This window comes from Siniperca chuatsi, linkage group LG4 (assembly GCF_020085105.1).
Source record: "Siniperca chuatsi isolate FFG_IHB_CAS linkage group LG4, ASM2008510v1, whole genome shotgun sequence".
NCBI lineage: Eukaryota > Metazoa > Chordata > Actinopteri > Centrarchiformes > Sinipercidae > Siniperca > Siniperca chuatsi.
In genome coordinates, this window is record NC_058045.1 from 18428960 (window position 1) to 18449407 (window position 20448).

At 41.1% G+C, this 20448-nt stretch overlaps 1 protein-coding gene across 2 annotated transcripts in view; it reads left to right on the forward strand.

Annotated features, from left to right (window-relative positions):
- The first annotated feature begins 291 nt into the window (after positions 1 to 291).
- mrpl23 (mitochondrial ribosomal protein L23) overlaps positions 292 to 20448 on the forward strand; it is a 41037-nt gene continuing 20880 nt past the window's right edge. The window contains exons 1-5 of one of the 2 annotated variants that reach the window (XM_044193710.1): positions 292 to 447; positions 2051 to 2173; positions 15099 to 15181; positions 19628 to 19701; positions 20029 to 20094. In XM_044193710.1, the coding sequence (XP_044049645.1) occupies positions 428 to 447; positions 2051 to 2173; positions 15099 to 15181; positions 19628 to 19701; positions 20029 to 20094 (366 nt within the window). In that variant the 5' untranslated portion in view covers positions 292 to 427. The remainder of the gene's footprint in view (positions 448 to 2050; positions 2174 to 15098; positions 15182 to 19627; positions 19702 to 20028; positions 20095 to 20448) is intronic. The other variant, XM_044193711.1, reaches the window with a different exon arrangement.

Genomic DNA, 20448 nt, shown 5'->3' on the forward strand with positions numbered 1-20448 from the left:
GTGAGACCTTTGAGAGCAGTAATATGCTCTGATTCCAGCTCGTCATTAATCAGCTTGAAGTACAGCCATTCAGACAGCATACCAGATGCCTCAGAATTCAAATGATGGGGCTAAATATGACATTTGTATGGATACCAGCACATATAGGAATCAAAGGACATGAAATAGCTGACAAGTATACAAAAGAAGCCATAACGTTGGTTGCCAGCCGCCATAAAACTTTACGAAGAAGAAGAAGAAAAAGAAGGAGAAGGAGGTAATGGCAATGGCAAAGGCAAAGGACAAGGACAAGGACCTACTCCAATGCGTCTGCGCCGTGCGATTGTTTCCCGGAAGTACATCTATGCACGTGTAGCATTTGACAACCTTGAAAAGACTACAAAACAACAAGCTTGCAGCTTATGTCTCATAATAAACCGTTCCAGTGATGCCAGTAACAAGACTACTGTGAGTGTCATGTCTTTTCATTTCTACATATATAAATACGCGAAATGAGGCCTCGTAGAAAATCTTTGTTAGTCCACTTTTCTGGCCGTTTGGTAGGCTAGCAAACCCAGCTAACGTTAGCATCTCTCAGCCTTCGAGCTGAGTGTGCCAATAGTTACACTCACACATACAGGACGTATGTGTGAGTGTAAGTATCGGCACACGTTGTTTGTATTTATTTTCACATTGTCAGTGCGTTTTAATCGGCGTTTTATGTGCTCACTGATTCTTAGATTATGTTAATTTACGCAACAAGAACGTAACAAGCATTAGCCAGCTATGCTAAAAACAAACTGCCGTTAACATGCAGCTAGAGTCGTAGTATAGTAACTATGCGGGTTACTATGGCACTCAGGTCAATGTAATGGTCTATAGATAGTGAAGTAACTCTGTGTCTATACACATATACAACATCGGGGCAATACTGTCATTGTTCTTAAGGGATTCAACCAAGGTCTAAGAATAGAGAGCTATATGCTATATACTGCTTTGCAGGCTCAACACATGGCTAAAGGATAGTTCTAGTTTATTATGACTTTTTGTAGTTATGACTATGATTTCTATTGGTAATGATAATATTGTACTCACAAAAACAATAGCTTATATCTGGGAACACTGCAGCATCGCTACAGTGAAGTATGACAGGGCAAAAAAACAAGAGCAGTTAGACGATCAGAAAGGTTATAAACAAGCAAACCGTGGAACCACATAATTTTAACCACTTCATTTGGAGGTAAAATTGAAAGTAGGTGCATCTGTAATGTCCAGGACCTTTTTGTAGTATAGAAACTCTTAGTGTCATTGTGTTTCTTTAAGATTTTTGTTTTTGTTAACCAAATACAACGAAAGACATAGCATCTTTCATATAACTACCAAAACAATTCTCAAACATGCCATTTTGTGCCATTTTCAAGTGAGCTGTACGCTTACATGAAGATATATGAAAAGGTTTCAGTTGATTTCAGTGAAAAAGCTCTGATAAACCCATTTAGCAGCTAAAAAGCCAGACACTTCCATATAGCTGGAATGGCAGAGGTCACGTCAAGGCACAGAGTATGGTTTGGATGGCATGTAGCAAACCACAAGCAGTGATCACATCCTGTCTGCTTTCATTACACAGCTCTCTTTTGAAACAGATCTTTTTTATATTTGCTTTTATCAACTTTTGGCAACAATCAGCTATAGCAAATGAAACTAAACTCTAATATCTTTCCAGTTGTTAGTGTGATTGTAGGATATACTACAGGTCGTGGAAAAGGTTTCAGTTGTAGTCATCTGGACACTGTTTTCAGAATCAAGACGTTTCGGCTCCCATCCAGAAGACATTCCGAATTGTAAAAACATTACTAGAAAATTCTAGTTCCCGTCCCATTTTTTCACAATTGAGAATGTCTTCCGGATGGGAGCCGAAGCGTCTTGATTCTGAAAACAGTGTCCAGATGACTGCGACTGAAACCTTTTCTACGATAGAACACTCCTGGACGAATGAGGGACTACACCGTGATATACTACAGGATGTCTGGGAATGATACTGTACATGATAAGAGTCTGCCTCTCCTCTCAGATACCCTCTCTACCAGCTGGGCAACCCTCAGCTGAGGATCTTCAGACCCAACTGGTTCCTGACTCTGGTGAGGCCGGGAAAAGAGCAGCCTCCTGACACTGTCCAGTTTCGCATCCCAATGGAGTAAGTCTTTGCTTACAGATCTTCCCTGCCATATTGTGTAGAGATGGATTAAAGAAAATACAAAGGCCGAGTACTCTACTGTTATGTAATACTACTAGCTGTCAGGCCTTGTAGTTTCTCAATCAAAAGGATTACTATTAGGAATAGCAATTGAGAGCTGGTTCCCCTTTTAGAAGTGATTTTATGCAACAGTGCCAGTACCACCAATGAGTTTATTATTAGTCAATATCACTTAGGCTATTCACCATGTGTTTCAAGCGCACATAGGTGGAGGAGATAGGTGTAGTGGCTGAATTATGTTAACTTTCAACCCTATTTGTATATAGTAGCTTTGGGAAGTCGTATAGAATGTGATGTAGGCAATATGTATGTTCATACATCCATTTCCTTAGATTATTACACCATCCTCGGGTAGGTTGATTGTACTACATATAATGCCACCAAAAAGCTATGACTGTACTCTGCATGAATGTGGCTAATGTGTGTCTGTGCAGAATCAAAGTGTCGCCTGAATTTTAGCAATTGTTTTTTACAATCAGTAGCATTTCCTACAGTTACATATATGTAGATGTGATTTGTAGATATTTAAAAAACATTCTTACTTACAGCATTGAAATTCACTTGCACTACTTCCACTATCAGTGTCTAATAACTTCTGTAATTCATTTTAAGTGTACAGTGTTTCAGACAAAATATTGCACATTTCTGACTTACACCACCCTTACTATCTATTGATAATGTCCATTGTTATTAATTATTACTTATTACAAATGTCAAATCTGACCTGATGCATCTGACTTGTCAGAGTATCTTTCTCCAGTCTCCATAGAGCTATATAATACATACTGCAGTACATCCATTCTTCTGAAACTGCTACTGTCCAGAATCCCAGCTCCTTATAGTTTGAAGCCTATGAATTGTTCTAATGGTGAATTTGTAGACTTGCATCACTTCAAATGCTAATCACCTTACTTGGAAATATTTGTCTTTTTAGCAGCCGTCTTCTTTAAGAACACGCAGCCTCAGCCTCATAGCACTCCGTATTTTCTGCAGGTCGGATGACAATTATCATGGGGTTCTGAACCTGGACCTTGAGGATGAAGAATAGCATCCCAGTGACTATACCAACTCTTATAGCAAAAAAAAAAAAAAAAAAAAAAAATAGTGACGCCCTTTATGGGCTGTAAATGTTACTATTCTGGGACTACAAAAATCTGTTATTTTATTTGGCATCAAAGTTATTTTAGGTTGTTTATTTTGTTAGACTATAGTAGTAATTTAGTGTCATTCAGACCTATTATATAATGAACATATGTTTCACATTTTAGGCTGCAATAATTTGTTTTTACTGGCACTGCAGCAGTGTTTCTGGACCAGTATTTTGTAGCTGGAGTTGTGCATCATGGCCACCAGGTGGCGTGACAGCCTCAAGAACAGAAATCGGAGCTGTCAGTCCTCAACAGTATAGACAGTTCTTACCACTTTATGGCTGTCTTTAATGAGCTCAGTTGCAATCATGACTTGCAAAAGACTGACATGGGGAGCGGGGTAGAAGGTGAGGTCAAAAGTGCTTTTATTTGGTGCTGCAGTGGAGGTTCAGGCCATGTTGTAGACAGCGAGACATCAAACATTAGTTACCTAGAGGAGCCAATATTAATATCTACACAGAAAATGAAAGCAAACTGTTCCTGATCATTCTCCATAACTCGTGTCCAATGGAGTATGCTATATATAACACCACTTTACAGCCTCCTAATTTTGCTGTTTTTTTGTCTTATGATTACTCAATTTAGTGGGTTTGGACAATGCGTATTCTGTCATAAAATGCAACAGGAGGTCCTTACAGTCAGCACTTAGTAGTGATGAGCTGATTTTGACTACCTTTGTGAGCCAAGGTCACTGAGGTTAGCAGTACTCCTCAGGCGATGAGAGGGCCAGAACCCACACTAGGGAGAAAAATTAAAGTTTGAGGCAGCTCATCTATGTGTCTCTGGTGGGGTTTAGACCATAATCTGTTCATCCAGGTGCCTGGCCTCCCACTCTGATTCTTGCCTCTTCTCTGCCAAACTCCTAGGGTGCTTATGTAATTGTGTGTGTGTGTGTGTGTGTGTGTGTGTGTGTGTGTGTGTGTGTGTGTGTCTTTGTGCGCGCTTGTCAGTGTGGGTGAGTCAGTTTGTGAGAATGGTGTGTGTCTTTGTGTATATATGCACAAAAGTGGGTAAGTGCAGGGTGCATGTGTGTTTATAAGGGTGTGTACAGGTTTTTTTCTTGCAGTCTTTGATGCATGGGAGAGGTGCATGGCTGATTGATATGCTGCTGGTGCTTGAAACACTGTTATTTTTTACTTTTCATACACACAATGTAGTAAATGGACACATGGAGAGACAGAGACACAAACCAAATATCACTCCCACTCCCAGCTTATTGATGAGTCTGAGTCATTACGGCAGTGAAAGCTGTTGTAGTTATGACTCTCAAGGGTAGGCGGTGTTAGCGTGGGTAAGTTGTAGTGCCGAGCAGCTGTTAATGAGAAGTGGTAATGTTGGCATTCTTTGGGCAATAACACAAGGTGGTCTTTAGCTCAGTGACACCTGGGAGTTAGATATTGGTGGTTGTCTGTCTTGTTCTCTCTTGCTTTTTTGTAGTTTTTTGCTTGTTTGCAGTATCACTCACTTGCTATCATCTGCGCATGTTTTTCTCTGTCCTTTCCCTCTGTTCCACCCTGGACTCTGCTGTTTATTGTGCTTTTCTTAAACGCTTTGCAACGCGTCCAAAACCAATCCCTCTTTGGCACTTGTTGTTTGAGACACCTGGCCTGTGTTCTCTTGTAATTCTCTTTCTACCTGCTGGAGGGAAGTATTTGTTTGTCTTTTTGATTGTTCTTGAACCTTTTGTGCTATGTTAGTATTTCCTCTCTGCTCTAGAAGGAACATCATCAAATTTCTGGGTTTACACCCACACACAACTCTTGTGCCTCACCTGGCATGGCTAGAGGCCAGCGCTGACACACACACACACACTCGAAAAGAACTGAACACAACACTGAACGTTGTGTTCAGTCTACTACTCAGTCACATTTCATGCTATGATGCTGTCTAATAACTATGAAACCAGACCATGCTGCGGTTTCACCCTGTAATCAGACATGACCCTGCTCCACAGCAGCTCACAGAGTCTTTCCACTCTGACAACTGTTCAGTACCTGTTGGATCAAACAGTGTTATGATTGTCATGGCAATCACTCTGTTTCTGTTCGCCTGTTCCACTTCATAAACACAGTCCTCACGTTTGAAACTGGGTTATTTTTCACGCTAATTAACCTCAGTTTATGTCATAGGAAGTCATTTAGCGAGCCAGTAGAGGAGTGTAACTAACTATTGAGTCTTTACTGACCTGTCTCTCTGTAAGGAGTTTAGTGACTCCTGGTGACCTGTTCTTTGATCTATTTATGTTCTTCAATACCTGAACAATAAATCTAATCCTTCACACGCTGCTCTTACACTCTCAACTTCTCAGCTGTCTCTTCTCTCCCTAAGTCTCAGGTTCCTCAATGGCTTTCCCTCTTAACAAAGTCTGCTATTATGATCTTGATACTTAGTGTTGAGCAGCTTCTGTGCATGTATTGTCTGTGTAGATGGGAGGGTTAAAGTAGTGAGTGTGCGTATCTCGACTCAAACCTGACAATGGGGCAGACTTACAATGAGGAGCGGCTTTCTTTTGCCTTTCATCTGTGCAGAAAACAACTCTCCTGTTTCATTCTCACCACTAAGCCGCTCTGACACAATGTACTTTGATGTTGTGTGTGTGTGTGTGTATGGACTGTTTGGTGTACCTTGGATGTTTACCCTACAGCTTGTTAATAAAGGTTACCCATAAAATAATGTCTGAGGCTTATTAGAACACACCACGTTAGAGGGACGAGGGACAATTCAGCTGTGTGTTATTGATGAATGCTCCTGCTCTTTTGAGACCACAGTTTGTAGTCTAAAGTTGTCATTTCTTTCAGTCAGTGATGGTAAAGGTATACCTTTGTACTCTGTTCTTCTTTGTTAATGCAGTTTTTGGGGGTTTGGCATGTATGTCATCATGATATTTCCCACTTGTACCATTACATAATTTTGTAGTATTAGCTGATGCAAGAGCAATTGAGACAATTCTGGATTCTGTTAACAAATTAACATCTGTCAGCTTTAATAGGGGTTTGGCAGTAACCATTTTTATAAATGGTTTTTCAGGGCAACATGATGCAACTTACAGGACATACAGGAAAAAGAGGCCAGATAGTTGATGATGTGTTGAAGGAGTGAGGTTCCTCCAAACTGCAATCCAAAGCGCCTGTTGCCTGCAACTCTGCATCACTTCTATGTGTGGCTGCATCCTCTTCTTTTCCATTGCCTTGTAATACTTAAAGTTGATCTGCCGAGCAAAAAAGTAACCATAAAAATCCCAAATGTAGATGCAGCCCAGTTTCTATCAAACAAGGAGCCACATTAAAAGCTTTCCAGTGGTTTGCCAAGTCAAGTTGCTAAAACAAGCAGCCTTTCCAAGGAGGATTAATGGTAGCCACAAGAAGCAAGATGGTCACTGAATCATCCCTATAAAAAGTAATGTTCATCTTAAAACAAGAAGGACATGACAACAGCAACACCCCCTGTCTTTGGATCAAGTGCAGTTATAGCGATTACTAATTTACAAGGACTGTGACATGGCATTCAGTTTATACAGTGGAGTACACACACCATTTTTGAAACATGACTCACCATGATGACTACTAATCCTACCCGAATATGAAACTAAACTACCAGATAAGCATAGTTTTTCACATAACATTTATTCAATTGCCCACTTCCCACTGCAAAACAACTGTTTGTTGTTAACCTAATAAAAGGGTCTACATCAGTATGTCTACCCACACTGTGAAAATAGGTAATTATGGGTCAAACCTACAGGTGGCAGCAGTACACTGAGTACAGCAATAGCACTAATGTGTTCATACATACACATTTGATTATGTTTTCAAATCAAGATGAAGATATCTGATGCCTCAGGAGGAATTGTTTGAGTGAAACTTTGAACCTGGCTTTGCTATTTTTGTGGATAGTGTCCAGTGGTGAACAATTTCGAGTATACTAAAGTATTTTGCAAATATGCTGTCCTAAAACGTGACAATTGACAGACCTCTTCTCATTTTGCACATTTTCAACCTTCATCAACCTGTTTAGGTCTAACTTGTAACTTGTTATCCAGTTTTGTACCTTTTAAGTTTAGTCTCATGAACTTGTTCAGTAGTAACATTGTAACATACACATGACATACAGTGTCTATACAGAGTCTGTTCTAAACTGACACAAACACAATACTTTAAGTTTTAGAAGCATTTAGAGTTATTTTGGTATTTACAGCCTATGCCACCATCAACTGCAATTCCCTTTGAGCATTAACAAATTCATCAGTTGAGGAAGCTGCCACATAAATTGCTGAGTCGTCTGCATACATAGAGATTAAATTGATGTCTTGATTTTTCCATTAAAAATGATCTATCCCATTTTGAAGCTGTGCACACTAAATTCTACTCTCCATTAGTTGATCTTTCAAGTCAAAGCAGTACAGTAGTAGTACAGTGACATACTCTATAAGCATGCCGATAGTCAGTGCTTCAATTATTAATCTGTAATTATATTCCTGACTGCACAATAACTTTTTATTCACAACTCTCCATTATCTTGGAATGACATCCAACAAAGGTAATCTGCTGGTATCGAACTGAGGATGTGGTTTCATAGTACGCGTCTTAAACCACTAGGACATCCCTATTTCTTGTTTTCTTTAATATCAGGTATAAATAGGGTTTTCAGCATCTACAAACTTTATTCAGCCAAAGGTCCAGATCTGCTAAACCTTAGTGTTTCAGTCAATATTTGTTGTGTATTATTTGTGGTTGACGATCATTGTGAGTGGGTGTCTGTATAGGGCATCCTTTTGTGTACAACAGAGGCACTACCCATTCACCTGGCAGATGTTCTTTTAACACCAGCACATTATTAGGCATGTAGCATGCAGTAGTCTCTGAGCTTTCAGAATACATTCACTATCCTTACTGTTGAAGATTGTCAAAGCTGCCTCTGTCCTGCCTTGCACTTTTCCAACATTGCCCTTTCACCTACTTCTCTCGTATGCTTTTGGGGCACAAGTGTAAATGGCCTTAAACTACTGCCTTAAACTACTGGAACTGATACTCACAATCTCCTTGGCTCAGTGTGAGTTAGCCCACATTTGAGAATAGGAAATATTCAAGAGCATGTAGATTCACTGCAGAGGAGGGATTGTATTTAAGAGCAGCTGACAGAGGTGTGCAGGGTAATCTGCAGATTGACAAATCTACTATATTGTCACCGTGCCTGTATCCCTTCAGAGACTTGTTTGGTTTAGCACCACTTGATATCAGATTTAGGGCTTATATCTCCCTTCTACACCTCCCGTTGAACAATGCAGAACAATATAACTTTTTTAATTGTTTTCTGACAGTGATGCCCGTGTGCCTGTTTTAAACCTGCTCAGCAACAACGGACCATAATTGAACCTAATCCATCGTCTGTGTCATCTGATGCCCTTCTAGGTTTTGTGTTTGGAATTCTATCATCATCTTTGGTGAGGAATCTTTGTAGCATGTGTGTTTGCGTATAAATATATACCAGTTGCTGAGGAACGATGCCATTGGCCTTGGCAGTTGCTGAAGACAGGTTTTCACTCTTCTTGTGAGGCAGAAGTGTGAAAGGTTAGCTTGTGGAGTCAGATGGGTGTTTATACTGGGATGATGATCAGATGCTGCCAGCATCACTATTGGAGACACCACGCCCTTTGTCTAAGTTTAGCCTTGTTTATGTACACGCTTAACTTGACATTTTCTCCTCAGCTTTCAACCCAAGGCTTTATCTCAGACTTGATTCCAGTTTGTTGCTGAAATGGGAGTCATGTATTGACTTAGGTCAGGGAAAAAACAGCTAGGCCTATCTAATTCAATTCAATTTTATTTATATAGTGGCAATTCATAACAGAAGTTATCTCATTGCAGTTTTTCTATAGAGCAGGTCTAGACCGTACTCTTTATAATATTAATTACAGAGAACCAACAAATTCCACCATGAGCAAGCATTTGGCGACAGTGGCAAGGAAAAACTTCCTTTAAGAGGCAGAAACCTTGGACAGAACCAGACTCAATGGGCTGCTGTGTTTAGAGAGAGAGAGAGAGAGAGAGAGAGATAGAGACAGAGAGAGAGAGAGAGAGAGAGAATGCAAAGACCACGTAGAATTTATTTATTTTATTTTTTAAATAGTAGAATAGTAATTGTAGTGTTAATAATAATAATACATTTGTAATAATAGGAAGCTAAAGGAAAAATTAGTAGTCAGTATTAGTAACAAAGCCAATAACAACAACTGTAGTAGCAGTTGTCGAGCAGGAACACGTAAGTAAGTGGCTCACAACCACAAATCCAGTCTCTGCAGCTCCGGAGGCAGAAAAACCTGCTGAGAGCGACAGAAGGAGAGAAAGCACAAAATTATGGGAGAGAGAAGATGTTGAGTTAGTAACATGCAGTAATGGGATAAAAATGTATACACATGGAGAGGGAGAGAAGGAGAGAGGAAAGAGGCGCATCATGGGAAGTCTCCCGGCAGTCTAGGCCTGTAGCAGCATAACTAAGGGATGGTTCAGGACTCACCCAAGCCAGCCCTAATTATAAGCTTTACCAAAGAGAAAAGTCTTAAGCCTACTCTTAAATGTGGAGATGGTGTCTGCCTCCCGAACACAAACTGGAATCTGATTCCACAGGAGAGGAGCTTGATAACTGAAGGCTCTGGCTCCCATTCTACTTTTGGAGACTCTAGGAGCCACAAGTAAGCATTAGCATTCTGGGAGCGCAGTGTTCTAGTCGTATAATAAGGTATTATGAGATCTTTAAGATACGATGGTGCCAGACCATTAAGAGCTTTGTAGGTGAGGAGAAAGATTTTAAATTCTATTCTGGATTTTACAGGGAGCCAGTCCAGAGAAGCTAATATTGGAGAAATATGATCTCTTTTCCTAGTTCTTGTCAGTACACGTGCCGCAGCATTCTGGATCAACTGGAGAGTCTTAAGCGACTTAATCGGGCAGCCGGATAATAAGGAATTGCAGTAGTCTAACCTAGAAGTAACAAATGCATACACTAATTTTTCAGCATCATTTTGAGACAGGATGTGCCTGATATATGTTACGTAGGTGAAAAGGCAGTCCTTGAAGTTTGTTTCATGTGGTAGTTAAAGGATAAATCCTGATCAAAGATAACTCAGAGGTTCCTTACGGTGCTGCTGGAGGCCAGGGCAATGCCATCTAAATCCTCAAATAAACTATTGTTATTTAGAAAGTCACACAACTGATTGGCGACTGCTTTCTCAAGGATCTTGGAAAGAAAGGGAAGGTTAGATATAGGTTTATAGTTGGCTAAAACCTCTGGATCAAGAGTGGGCTTTTTAAGAAGCTGTTTAATTATAGAGACTTTAAAGGATTGTGGTACATAGCTTGTTATTAAAGACAGATTGATCATATCCAGTAAAGAAGTGCTAATTAAGGATAAAATGTCTTTAAGCAGCCTAGTTGGAATGGGGTCTAAGAGACAGGTTGATGGCTTAGATGAATTAATCGTGGAAGTCAGCTGAAGAAGATCGACAGGAGCAAAGCAGCCAAAATGCACATCAGGGTCTACAGCTGTTTCTAAGGTTCCTGTGTTTGAAGACAAGTCTGCACCGGTTGAAGGCAGGACTTGATTAATTTTTTCTCTAATAGTTAAAATTTTATCATTAAAGAAGCTCATGAAGTCATTACTACTGAGCGCTATAGGAATACATGGTTCAATAGAGCTATGGTTCTCTGTCATCCTGGCTACAGTGCTGAAAAGAAATCTGGGGTTGTTTTTATTTTCCTCTATTAATGATGAGTAGTAAGCTGCTCTGGCATTACGGAGGGCCTTCCTGTATGTTAAGACTATCTTGCCAGACTAAACGGGATTCTTCCAGGTTGTTGGAATGCCATTTCCTTTCAAGTTTTTGTGATGTCTGCTTTAATTTGCGGGTTTGGGGGTTATACCATGGAGCTAACCTTCTTTGTTTTATTATCTTCTTTTTTAGAGGAGCGATAAAATCGAGTGTCGTTCACAGTGAGCCTGCAGCGCTATCAACTAGATGGTCAAATCGGGAGGGGCTGCGATTTGCATAGGAGTCCTCTGTTATATTGAGACATAACATTGAATTAAATGCAGATGGGATCGCTTCCTTGAATCTAGCCACAGCAATATCAGATAGACATCTAGAGACGGTGTAGTCCCTCATTCGTCCAGGAGTGTTCTATCGTAGAAAAGGTTTCAGTCGTAGTCTTGACGTCTGACGTCTTGATTCTGAAAACAGTGTCCAGATGACTACGATAGACATCTAGAGTAAGAATTTTTGCCTTATGGTGTGTAGTTCAGCAATAGCAGTTCAAAAGTTATTAAATAATGGTCCGATAAAGAAGGATTCTGTGGAAAGACTATTAAATGTTCAATTTCAATGCCATATACCAAAACAAGGACAAGGGTGTGGTTCAAACAGTGAGTGGCTTTATGTACACTCTGACAAAAGCTAATTGAATCTAATAATGAGATAAACGCAGTACTAAGGCTATCATTTTCAACGTCCACATGAATATTTAAATCCCCTACAATAATTACTTTATCTGTTTTAAGGACTAAACTTGATAAAAACTCAGATTAAAATTCAGAATGAGGACCAGGAGCGTGGTACAGAGATCTGATGTTTAAGAGTCCACATTTAATTCTCCTATTTTGTTGTGCTATTTCAGCGTTTTTGTTTAGGTTTTTATTTATAACTCCTCTTCTGTTAACTTTAGATTTTATTAATTTAAGTGGTCGGGGGGCAGACACCGTCACTAAGGGGTTTTGGGTGGGTAACTGCTCTGGACGCGCAGAGAAGCGTGTAGGACTGCAACTTTGCCTCCTGATCTCAACTCTGAGTTGTCATGGTTTCAGTCCACTAATAAACTCGACCAGATTTCTGGATTTGAGAGCTGCTCCATCCAAAGTGGGATGAATGCCGTCTCTTTTAATGAGACCAGGTCTTCCCCAAAAAGTCCACCAATTATCTACAAAGCCCACATTGTTTGCTGGATACCACCTCGACAGCCAGCGGCGGAATGAAGACATGTGGCTAAACATGTCATCACTGGTCAGGTTTGGCAGGGGCCCAGAGAAAACTACGGAGTCCGACATTGTCTTTGCATGTGTACACACCGACTCAACATTAACTTTAGTGACCTCCGATTGGCATAATTGGGAGTCGTTACCGGAGACGTGAATTGCGTTTATCCTTAGCCAGCAGTTTTAAATAGGATTCAACGTCGCCCGCTCTGGCCCCAGGAATACATTTGACTATGGTCGCCGGTGTCGCTAATTTCACTTTTTTCAAAATAGAGCTGCCAATAATCAGAGTTTGTTTCTCAGCTGGTGTGTTGCTGGGTGGGGAGAACTTGTTAGAAACGTGAACAGGTTGGACAGTCACCCAGCCTCCCTGGTTTCCCGGCTGCCGGGAGATGGACAGGAACTACCTCTGGTCGGTCTGCTACTGGGGGCTGGCTAACTACAGCAGCTAATGATTGAGTTCCCATGGTGGGGAACCGTGTTTCCAATTCACTAAGCCTCGCCTCCAATGCTACAAATAAACTACATTTATTACATGTACTGTTATCACTAAAGGAGGCAGGGGAATAGCTAAACATTTGACACACCGAGCAGGAGAGTGAGAGGGAGAGAGAGAAGCCATCACTAGCTGCTAAGCTAAAGAACGATAGCTAGCAAAACTGAATAGCGTGTAAACTGCGGGATTAGCGAGAAAGTCGTTAAAAGAAGGACAGAGCTATGAGTGCTTGAGCAGAACGTTGAGTGTACGTTTATAGTAGATAGTTAATCACTATAATGAAGAATTGAACAAAATTAACTGTGATGAGCTAGAGAAATACGTTACTAGTAAAACACAAACACCGGTGACTGGAAATGACACAATACGCTTACCGCAGCATGTCAACTTGAGCATCTTAGTTGTTGTTGTTTTATCTTTGTGTCCTGTATTGGCTATTTCAGCCATAGCTAATACCTGTTTATTAAGCATATTCGTACATGCATGGGCATCTTGTGCAGGGTAACAGACATGACTATGCTTGCGCATGCTTCATATATGCTGTCTCTGTTTGTGGTAGCTGGATAATTGGAGCGGTAAACGCAGAAGGATTTAGATAGAGAAATGTTCTCCTCATTAATCAGGATCAGTGTTCCCTGCTAATGATCCAGAGGAGACCTCGCAGTCCCCAAGTCACTTTCCTCTTTTCCAGTTCCCTGCCCCTGCTTTCTAAGAAAACCTGTCTCTCAGTGCAATCACTCTCCCTTTCTTCCTCTCTTGATCTCAAGTACCCCTGATCACTCCACTCTACTTAGCTGCCCTCTGGCACACACACTGAGACAGGGGTTATCGGAGGAGGTGGGTGCAAATGGAGCAGAAAGGCACATATGCCACATCTTAGGAAACACATCTCTCTCCTCTCGACTCGGTAAAGGGAGACAAATAGGCCTAAAGAGACCTTAACAAGTTTGTTTACGCCTTTCTTCACACAGTGATGCAGGAACTCCTCCACCCTAACACCCCCAGTGGTCCTAGTACTAGCAGTACTACCAGTACTGGCTCTGAGAGGGAGAGTTCAGAGGGCTTAGTGTTCTCTCGTCTCCCAAAGGCAGCTGCCTGAAGTTGTGTTTGGTAGAAAAACCCTATCATACTCAAGAGTCACCACATCAAACCATCCTGCTTTCTATAATGGTGGAATTAAATGTGGAAATAGTTACTCAAGTATCGTAAATGTAAGCTTACCTCTCTCGATAAACAGAACATAGGTCAAATGGAAGTCTGCGAGGTCTACATCAGTTTCAGCATTGCCAAAATTTAGCGTATTATAGAGGAAAAGGCAATTGTTTGTAGGAGCATGGAAACATATTACATCATTCTTAGGTACAAAGAGTCTTTGTGTTCACAGATGGGATTTTCTCATGCAAATGTTTGCCTCGCCCAATATTGTTAAGCTCAAGGTATTGTGCTGTTTACTCTGAAAAATAGGGAATATTACATTATCCTGTTCTGTCAAAGAAACATATGAGGTGATAGAAGACGCCAAGGCACTCATGTCAGACCACAGCATCGCTATTAAGCACTTTGTCAGACGCATTTGGGAAGTGCTCTCTACCAGGCTAATCCAATTGGCTAGATTGATTAGCAGTTAAAAGCCTTTTTTCCTCTGGTCGGAGCAATTCGTTCCAAATGCTGCCCAGTGGGCTAGCTTTAGCTGGGCTGGCCCACCGGATCAGTTGGTGCCAGGCACACTTCCTGTGTAGGGTTTCACTGGGTGCAATCAATACATGCAGACAGCTAATTGGATGAACACTGACACTCGCATTTCTCTTCTCTCCACTTTATGGTCCAGAGAATAAAAGCTGAATAAGGGTTTATAGGGGAGTGCCCTGTCCGTTACAGTAAGTAATATAACAGCAGAGTTTATGGGAATGCAGTATGCAAATAGGCTGTAAAATTTCTATGTCTGTGTCAAGTAAGTGAATGTGGTGTTATCTGATGGACAGTGATCCAGCATGTAACCCTGCAAGTGCTCTACAAGATATATCGCTCAACTGTAACCTCAGACATCTTCCCTCACTCCCTTCCGTCTCACACACGCATTCAAACCACTCCTTACCCCATGCGAACACTGTTGCTGGATGCCTTGTATAACCCCTGTTCTCTTTTCTCTATTTCTTCTTCCCTATATGTGTGTTTTTCTCTTCTGGACATGTCTGGACAGAATGACCAAATGTGATGTAAAGAACTACCTGGAGAAGATCTATAATGTCCCTGTAGGAGCAGTTCGCACCAGGATACAGTTTGGTGAGTGTCTTCACTGCTTTGCACAAGCACATACAGAGCGCTATTACATTTTCACTTGGAAAGGTTGACAGTACCTCATAAAATATTTATATTTCTCATAGACTTACTGATAGAGAAGATACTACTGGACAATAATAATAATATTTTTTCACTAGCCCAACTAACCAACAGTTATTTACAGAAGTGTGAGCACTAGCTCACGCTATAGGTCTTCATATGTCCATTCTGTCGCGAGTCTAGGATGCCAATATGTCTTAATGTCAGAATGGATCCAAGTGGACTCGCAATCATATCTGATTATGTGGTACGTCATCATCACAGTAGAAAAATGTTTTTGTCGTGAGATGGAGTGTGAACTGAAGTAAAGTGCAGGAAAATGTACATATTGCTACTTTTTTCTATAGTTGTTGGCACATCGTGCTGCTGCCAGGGTTGGTGTTTTCTCTCTGTTTGGGTATGTTCAGTTCAACTGCATTTTGGGTTGCGTCTAATTATCCTTTGGGTCTTTTCAAATCGGGCCTGACTGTCTGCGGGTCAGTTTTGGAGTCCAAAACCTCTAACTCACGTAACATTTTTAGATAGCTTAGATTAGATAGATTAGATAGACAGATTCATTCGTTAGAGTGATCCAAGCTGATTTTCAGATACTTGCAGCCAGTTCTCTTATTTAACATGTACGATTATTATTCAAATCATACTCCTTGTTCTGCATGTTGAGATATACACAGATATTGTAAATATTCAGTCCAATACAGTTCACTTCTATTCCATGTTATTTATTCCTTACAAGGGCAATTGTATGTATCAGTTGTAATTTTGGTTCTCTCAGGCTTGAATTTAAACTCCACCCTGTGGGTGGGTGGAATAACTGGCATAAACACATTACCCCTGTAGAGGTCTGTGCCATGATATGGATTTGGCTTTATCTTTGTTTCCTGTATAGAATATATTTTATTTGTCACACTAAGTGCACTGAGTATCACCACAGAGGAGTGTTTCAGAATAAAAGAAAAAACCCTACAATGCAGACATCTTTGCCTGAGTCACTGATCTTATAACAAGGAAAGTTAGTCGTGGAAGAACAGTATACACACCATGACTGTACATGTAAGACATGGAACTGTTGAGAGAGAGGGTGTTAAGGCAGTGGTGAAAACACTTGATTCATAGTATGCAATGCCAAGCCACAAACATTTCATCCAGATTAAAATCCTAAAGTTGTACTGCAGCTGTTGTGAGTAAATTGAGCAAATGGTACACACGCACAGTCTCAGTATGCTAAGCTTTTAACTTCCACCGTGTATTAAACTCTGCCTCGGCAAACACTGTAAAGTATATAAATAATTAATTTGATAACCTGATGGGGGAAAAAAAGGAACTTCAACTTCATGCAATAAATAATTACTATCCAATACAAGTACATGTAATTTGTAATACAAAGTTCAGGCTCCAAGAACCTTTTGATGGCTGTTAAAAATGAAGAAAATGCACATCTGAAACTAGTTGTTGGTGGTGTTGGTGTGTAAACCTACTAGACTAAATCTGAGGTTTTATTAATATTTTTGTCCTGATGAAAATAACTTGGACATCATATAAAGGCTATTTCCACTATAATCCTTAATGTTATATCCATCCCAGAAAGATGATTTTTCTTTTAGGAAGCATAAATTGATTCTGTTTCAGAGACTGTAAGCGGTGGTTAGCAGCGATTAGCAATTTCAGCTCGCGATGTAGAGGGTCTTCCCATTGACATGCAGCAGCAGTGTTTTCCAGCAGCTAGTTGCGGTAGTGGTTAGCGTGCCTGGCTCTCCTTTCCCCCTAACACACACAGTTGCTAATCTGACAATCTGCTGCTGCAGCATTCCAGCCTCCAGCTGTCCCAGGACACCCCACGCTCCCTCCACACAAACACATACAATTCACTTACAAAAGCTACAGGGCCCTAAGTGCCCCATCCCCTCCTGCCCCCTTGTCAAGGATGATCATAGAGCCACCAGTGTTATATCATTGACTCAATAATTCTTTTGACTTTTTATTGGGGGAGGAAACATCTTAAGTTTGCATGGACTGATTTAAGAACTTCCTACAAATCTAGGAATTTGCAAGTTCATGGAAGAACAGAAGGAGAGGACATATGGGTGGCTTGAAGTTGGAGAGACCTTGAGGGACGGCTGAGAAGAGGAGGCACAAGCCCCCTCTGTGCTGCGCCTGAAGAGCCATGAGGAGTCCCCTCTACCTCTGGAGGACAGACTGGGAAGGAGACGTGGAGGGAGGGAATAGGAGAGAGGCGCTTAGCTTAGCCTAGCCTACAGTGTGGAGGACCCATTAACGCTGTTTATTAGGGTTGTGTCATTAAAAGCTAGGGGAAAAGGAAAGCCCCTCGGGAGGTTGGGTGGAAGTAAAGCTGTGAGCTGTGGGGGGACAGAGGGGGATGGAGAAGAAAGTGCAGCTCAGGGCCCCTGGTGATCCCGAGGTGCGTCAGAGAAGGTATCCCTGTCTGCGTCAGGAGTTCCACTCCATTGGCAGCGTAAAGATGGGAACCGGCAGAGTAGAGCAAGGGGCGCAAACGACCCTTTCTTCCCTTCATTTGCGGCAGGGGTATTTTGGAAGGAGTTGCCATGGTTATCCCTCCGGCCTGGGATTTGTAACGTGATAGCTGGCTGCCAAACCGCAATCTCAAAGTGGGAGAAATTGTGCTTGCGTTAGCTAGTGTTGTATGAAAGCGCGGCCTGTGTGTCTTTGTGTTAGGAAAGGGCTATGTGAATTAAGAGAAACACACTTTGTACCTTTTCAAGACATGCAAGTGTGTGTGTGTGTGTATGTGTGTGTGTTTCCTGTGTTTATTTTGTTTATGGGGCGGACAGGTCAGTGTCTTAACTTGCTCTTTCAAAGGTTGTAGCGTTTCCCTGTGGATTTCCTCAGTAATCGCACGAGCACACACACACAGACACACACACACACACACACACACACACACTGTCTTCGTTACCTCTGTCTCCCACCCACACAGGGGCCTCCAGTTAGCTGGGGGGTTTACAACCCTGCTCAGGGAAAGCCCTGAGCAGTGGGCTGCCTGGCTAGTGATTACTAGCTACACGTACCACACACACACACACACATAGACACGCACACAAACACACACAAATGACTCATTACAGCGGAATGTTTCTCTTGTTTTTCATGTCATAAACTGTTCCCATGGCAATGGCAGTTACTCAGAGGGCCTGTTGACTTGACCATGAGGGTCTCATTGAGATTAGAGTTCTAAGGCAGAGATGAACCGTTTGATGCTTTGGTCGTTTGATGCATCATTGATTTGTAGAGTTTTTGTCGTAAAGATTGAGATACCTGTGTGAAGTGCCTGAAAGTTTAGTAAAATTACCTTTTACCTACTAGCCTGCATCCACACACACACACCCCTGTCTTCCAGACTTGGAGAGGTCTGACAGGAAAGAGGATGATGTAATCATCATCTCCAGCTGGGGAAGAGGTTAACCTGCCTTCCATAGTCAACAAGTTTAGGCTCTGCTTTACCACGCGTACACACAAAGTATTCTTTGTTCTACAGGGAAATTAACAAAATTGTATAGTAAAATATCTGTTGTTCAGATAGGAAGGTGCAGGTAAATAAATGTCAGGATAGTGTTTTAGTCATTTTGCTGACTGTCACCTATGGGTAGACTTATATCACAGCATATCGATTAATCTGACGATTATTTTCTCGATTAATCGATTATTCATTTGGTCTTAATAACATCAGAAAACTATCACTATGTCCTAGAGTTCCAGGTGATGCAATCAAATGTTTTGTTTCATTCAACTAACAATCTAAAACTCAAAAATATTCAGTTAATATGATATAATGTAAAGCTACAAATGTTCACATTTGAAATGCTGGAACCATCAAGGTTTTGCTTAAAAAACTTGACAATTGATTAATTGATTATAAAATAATTGCCATTTAATTTTCTGGTTATTGTCTAATTGATCCACTAATTGTTGCAGCTCTAAAAGTGATATACACATCATTAAATCTGTTCATACATGAAAATAAATCAAAATGGAGTGTCTGTATTTGTCTCATCCAGTGAAGTAAATACCTTTCAAATCAAGGTACTTCATTATATTCATTATATAAAACACTAAAGCAGTCCTGCTCACGCTTTTGAAACATTGCCCACCAAGACCCAATACAACTCAAGATTTTAAAGGGCAAGCTACCTCAGTAGAAACAGTATAGAAAGATCTCTACCAGTTGACAAATTTCCATCGTCTACACGGTATATCGTCATATTGCCCAACCCTACTCTCACCATATTTATAAATGTTGTTGTCATCATCATCACTCTGTCCCACTCTCATCTGTCTCACAACCAGAATTTGCTCATGTGTAGTCATTCCTGTTTGCCAACAAATACATTACCTGCTGTTCTCTCTGTTTCTCAGGCTCCAACAAGAAGAGGAATCACCTAAACCAGAAAGTTAAGCAGCCTGACTATAAAGTAGCCTACGTTCAGCTGGTGAGAAGACACAAATACACACACACACACACACATATATACACTCATCCTGCTACTCCCAGTCTTTTCTGGTTGGTGTGTTGTTTGTGTAGCATTAGCTCATTGAGTCCTGTCCACTACACAGTGGGAGGTAGAGACCTCTCCACAACAACTTTTTCTCACCCTGCTTTTTTTTCTAATTGTGGAGACTGCATTATTAAACAGCACCCAGGGGGAAAGGGCATTTTGAGGGCCTTGAGCCTTCAGCTTTAGTGTCATGGGCTATTTTTGAAGGGGGGACTCGCCAGGTGAGGGAAGTGACACGGGTTATTTGATGTTCCCCCATAGAGCCCTGAGGAACAGGCAGCTTTTGAAGGGGAGCTCTCAGAATCACTCACACACACATACATACAGGTATGAACATACACAACAAAATCAGTGTGCACATATCAGTGTTTCCCAATAATTACCTAAACTGTGGCAACCTGCCACAGTCTAATTTGTCCCGCCACAGTTTCATAATGAACCTAAAATATTTTTACTCTTCTCATATTAATATAGAAGATCTCTAACTTTGTGTTTTGTGCCTTTGCTTCAGCAAAGCACCCCACTCCCAGTCAGTCAGCCCCTCTCCCCCCACTGTACACGCGCATGCTCTCTCTCACACAGACACACACACACACAGCTAACAGCAGAGCAACAATTTGGCCAATTGTTGTAAACTTAGCTAGTGGCTGAGATAAACCAGCCCCTCCTCTCCAAACATGA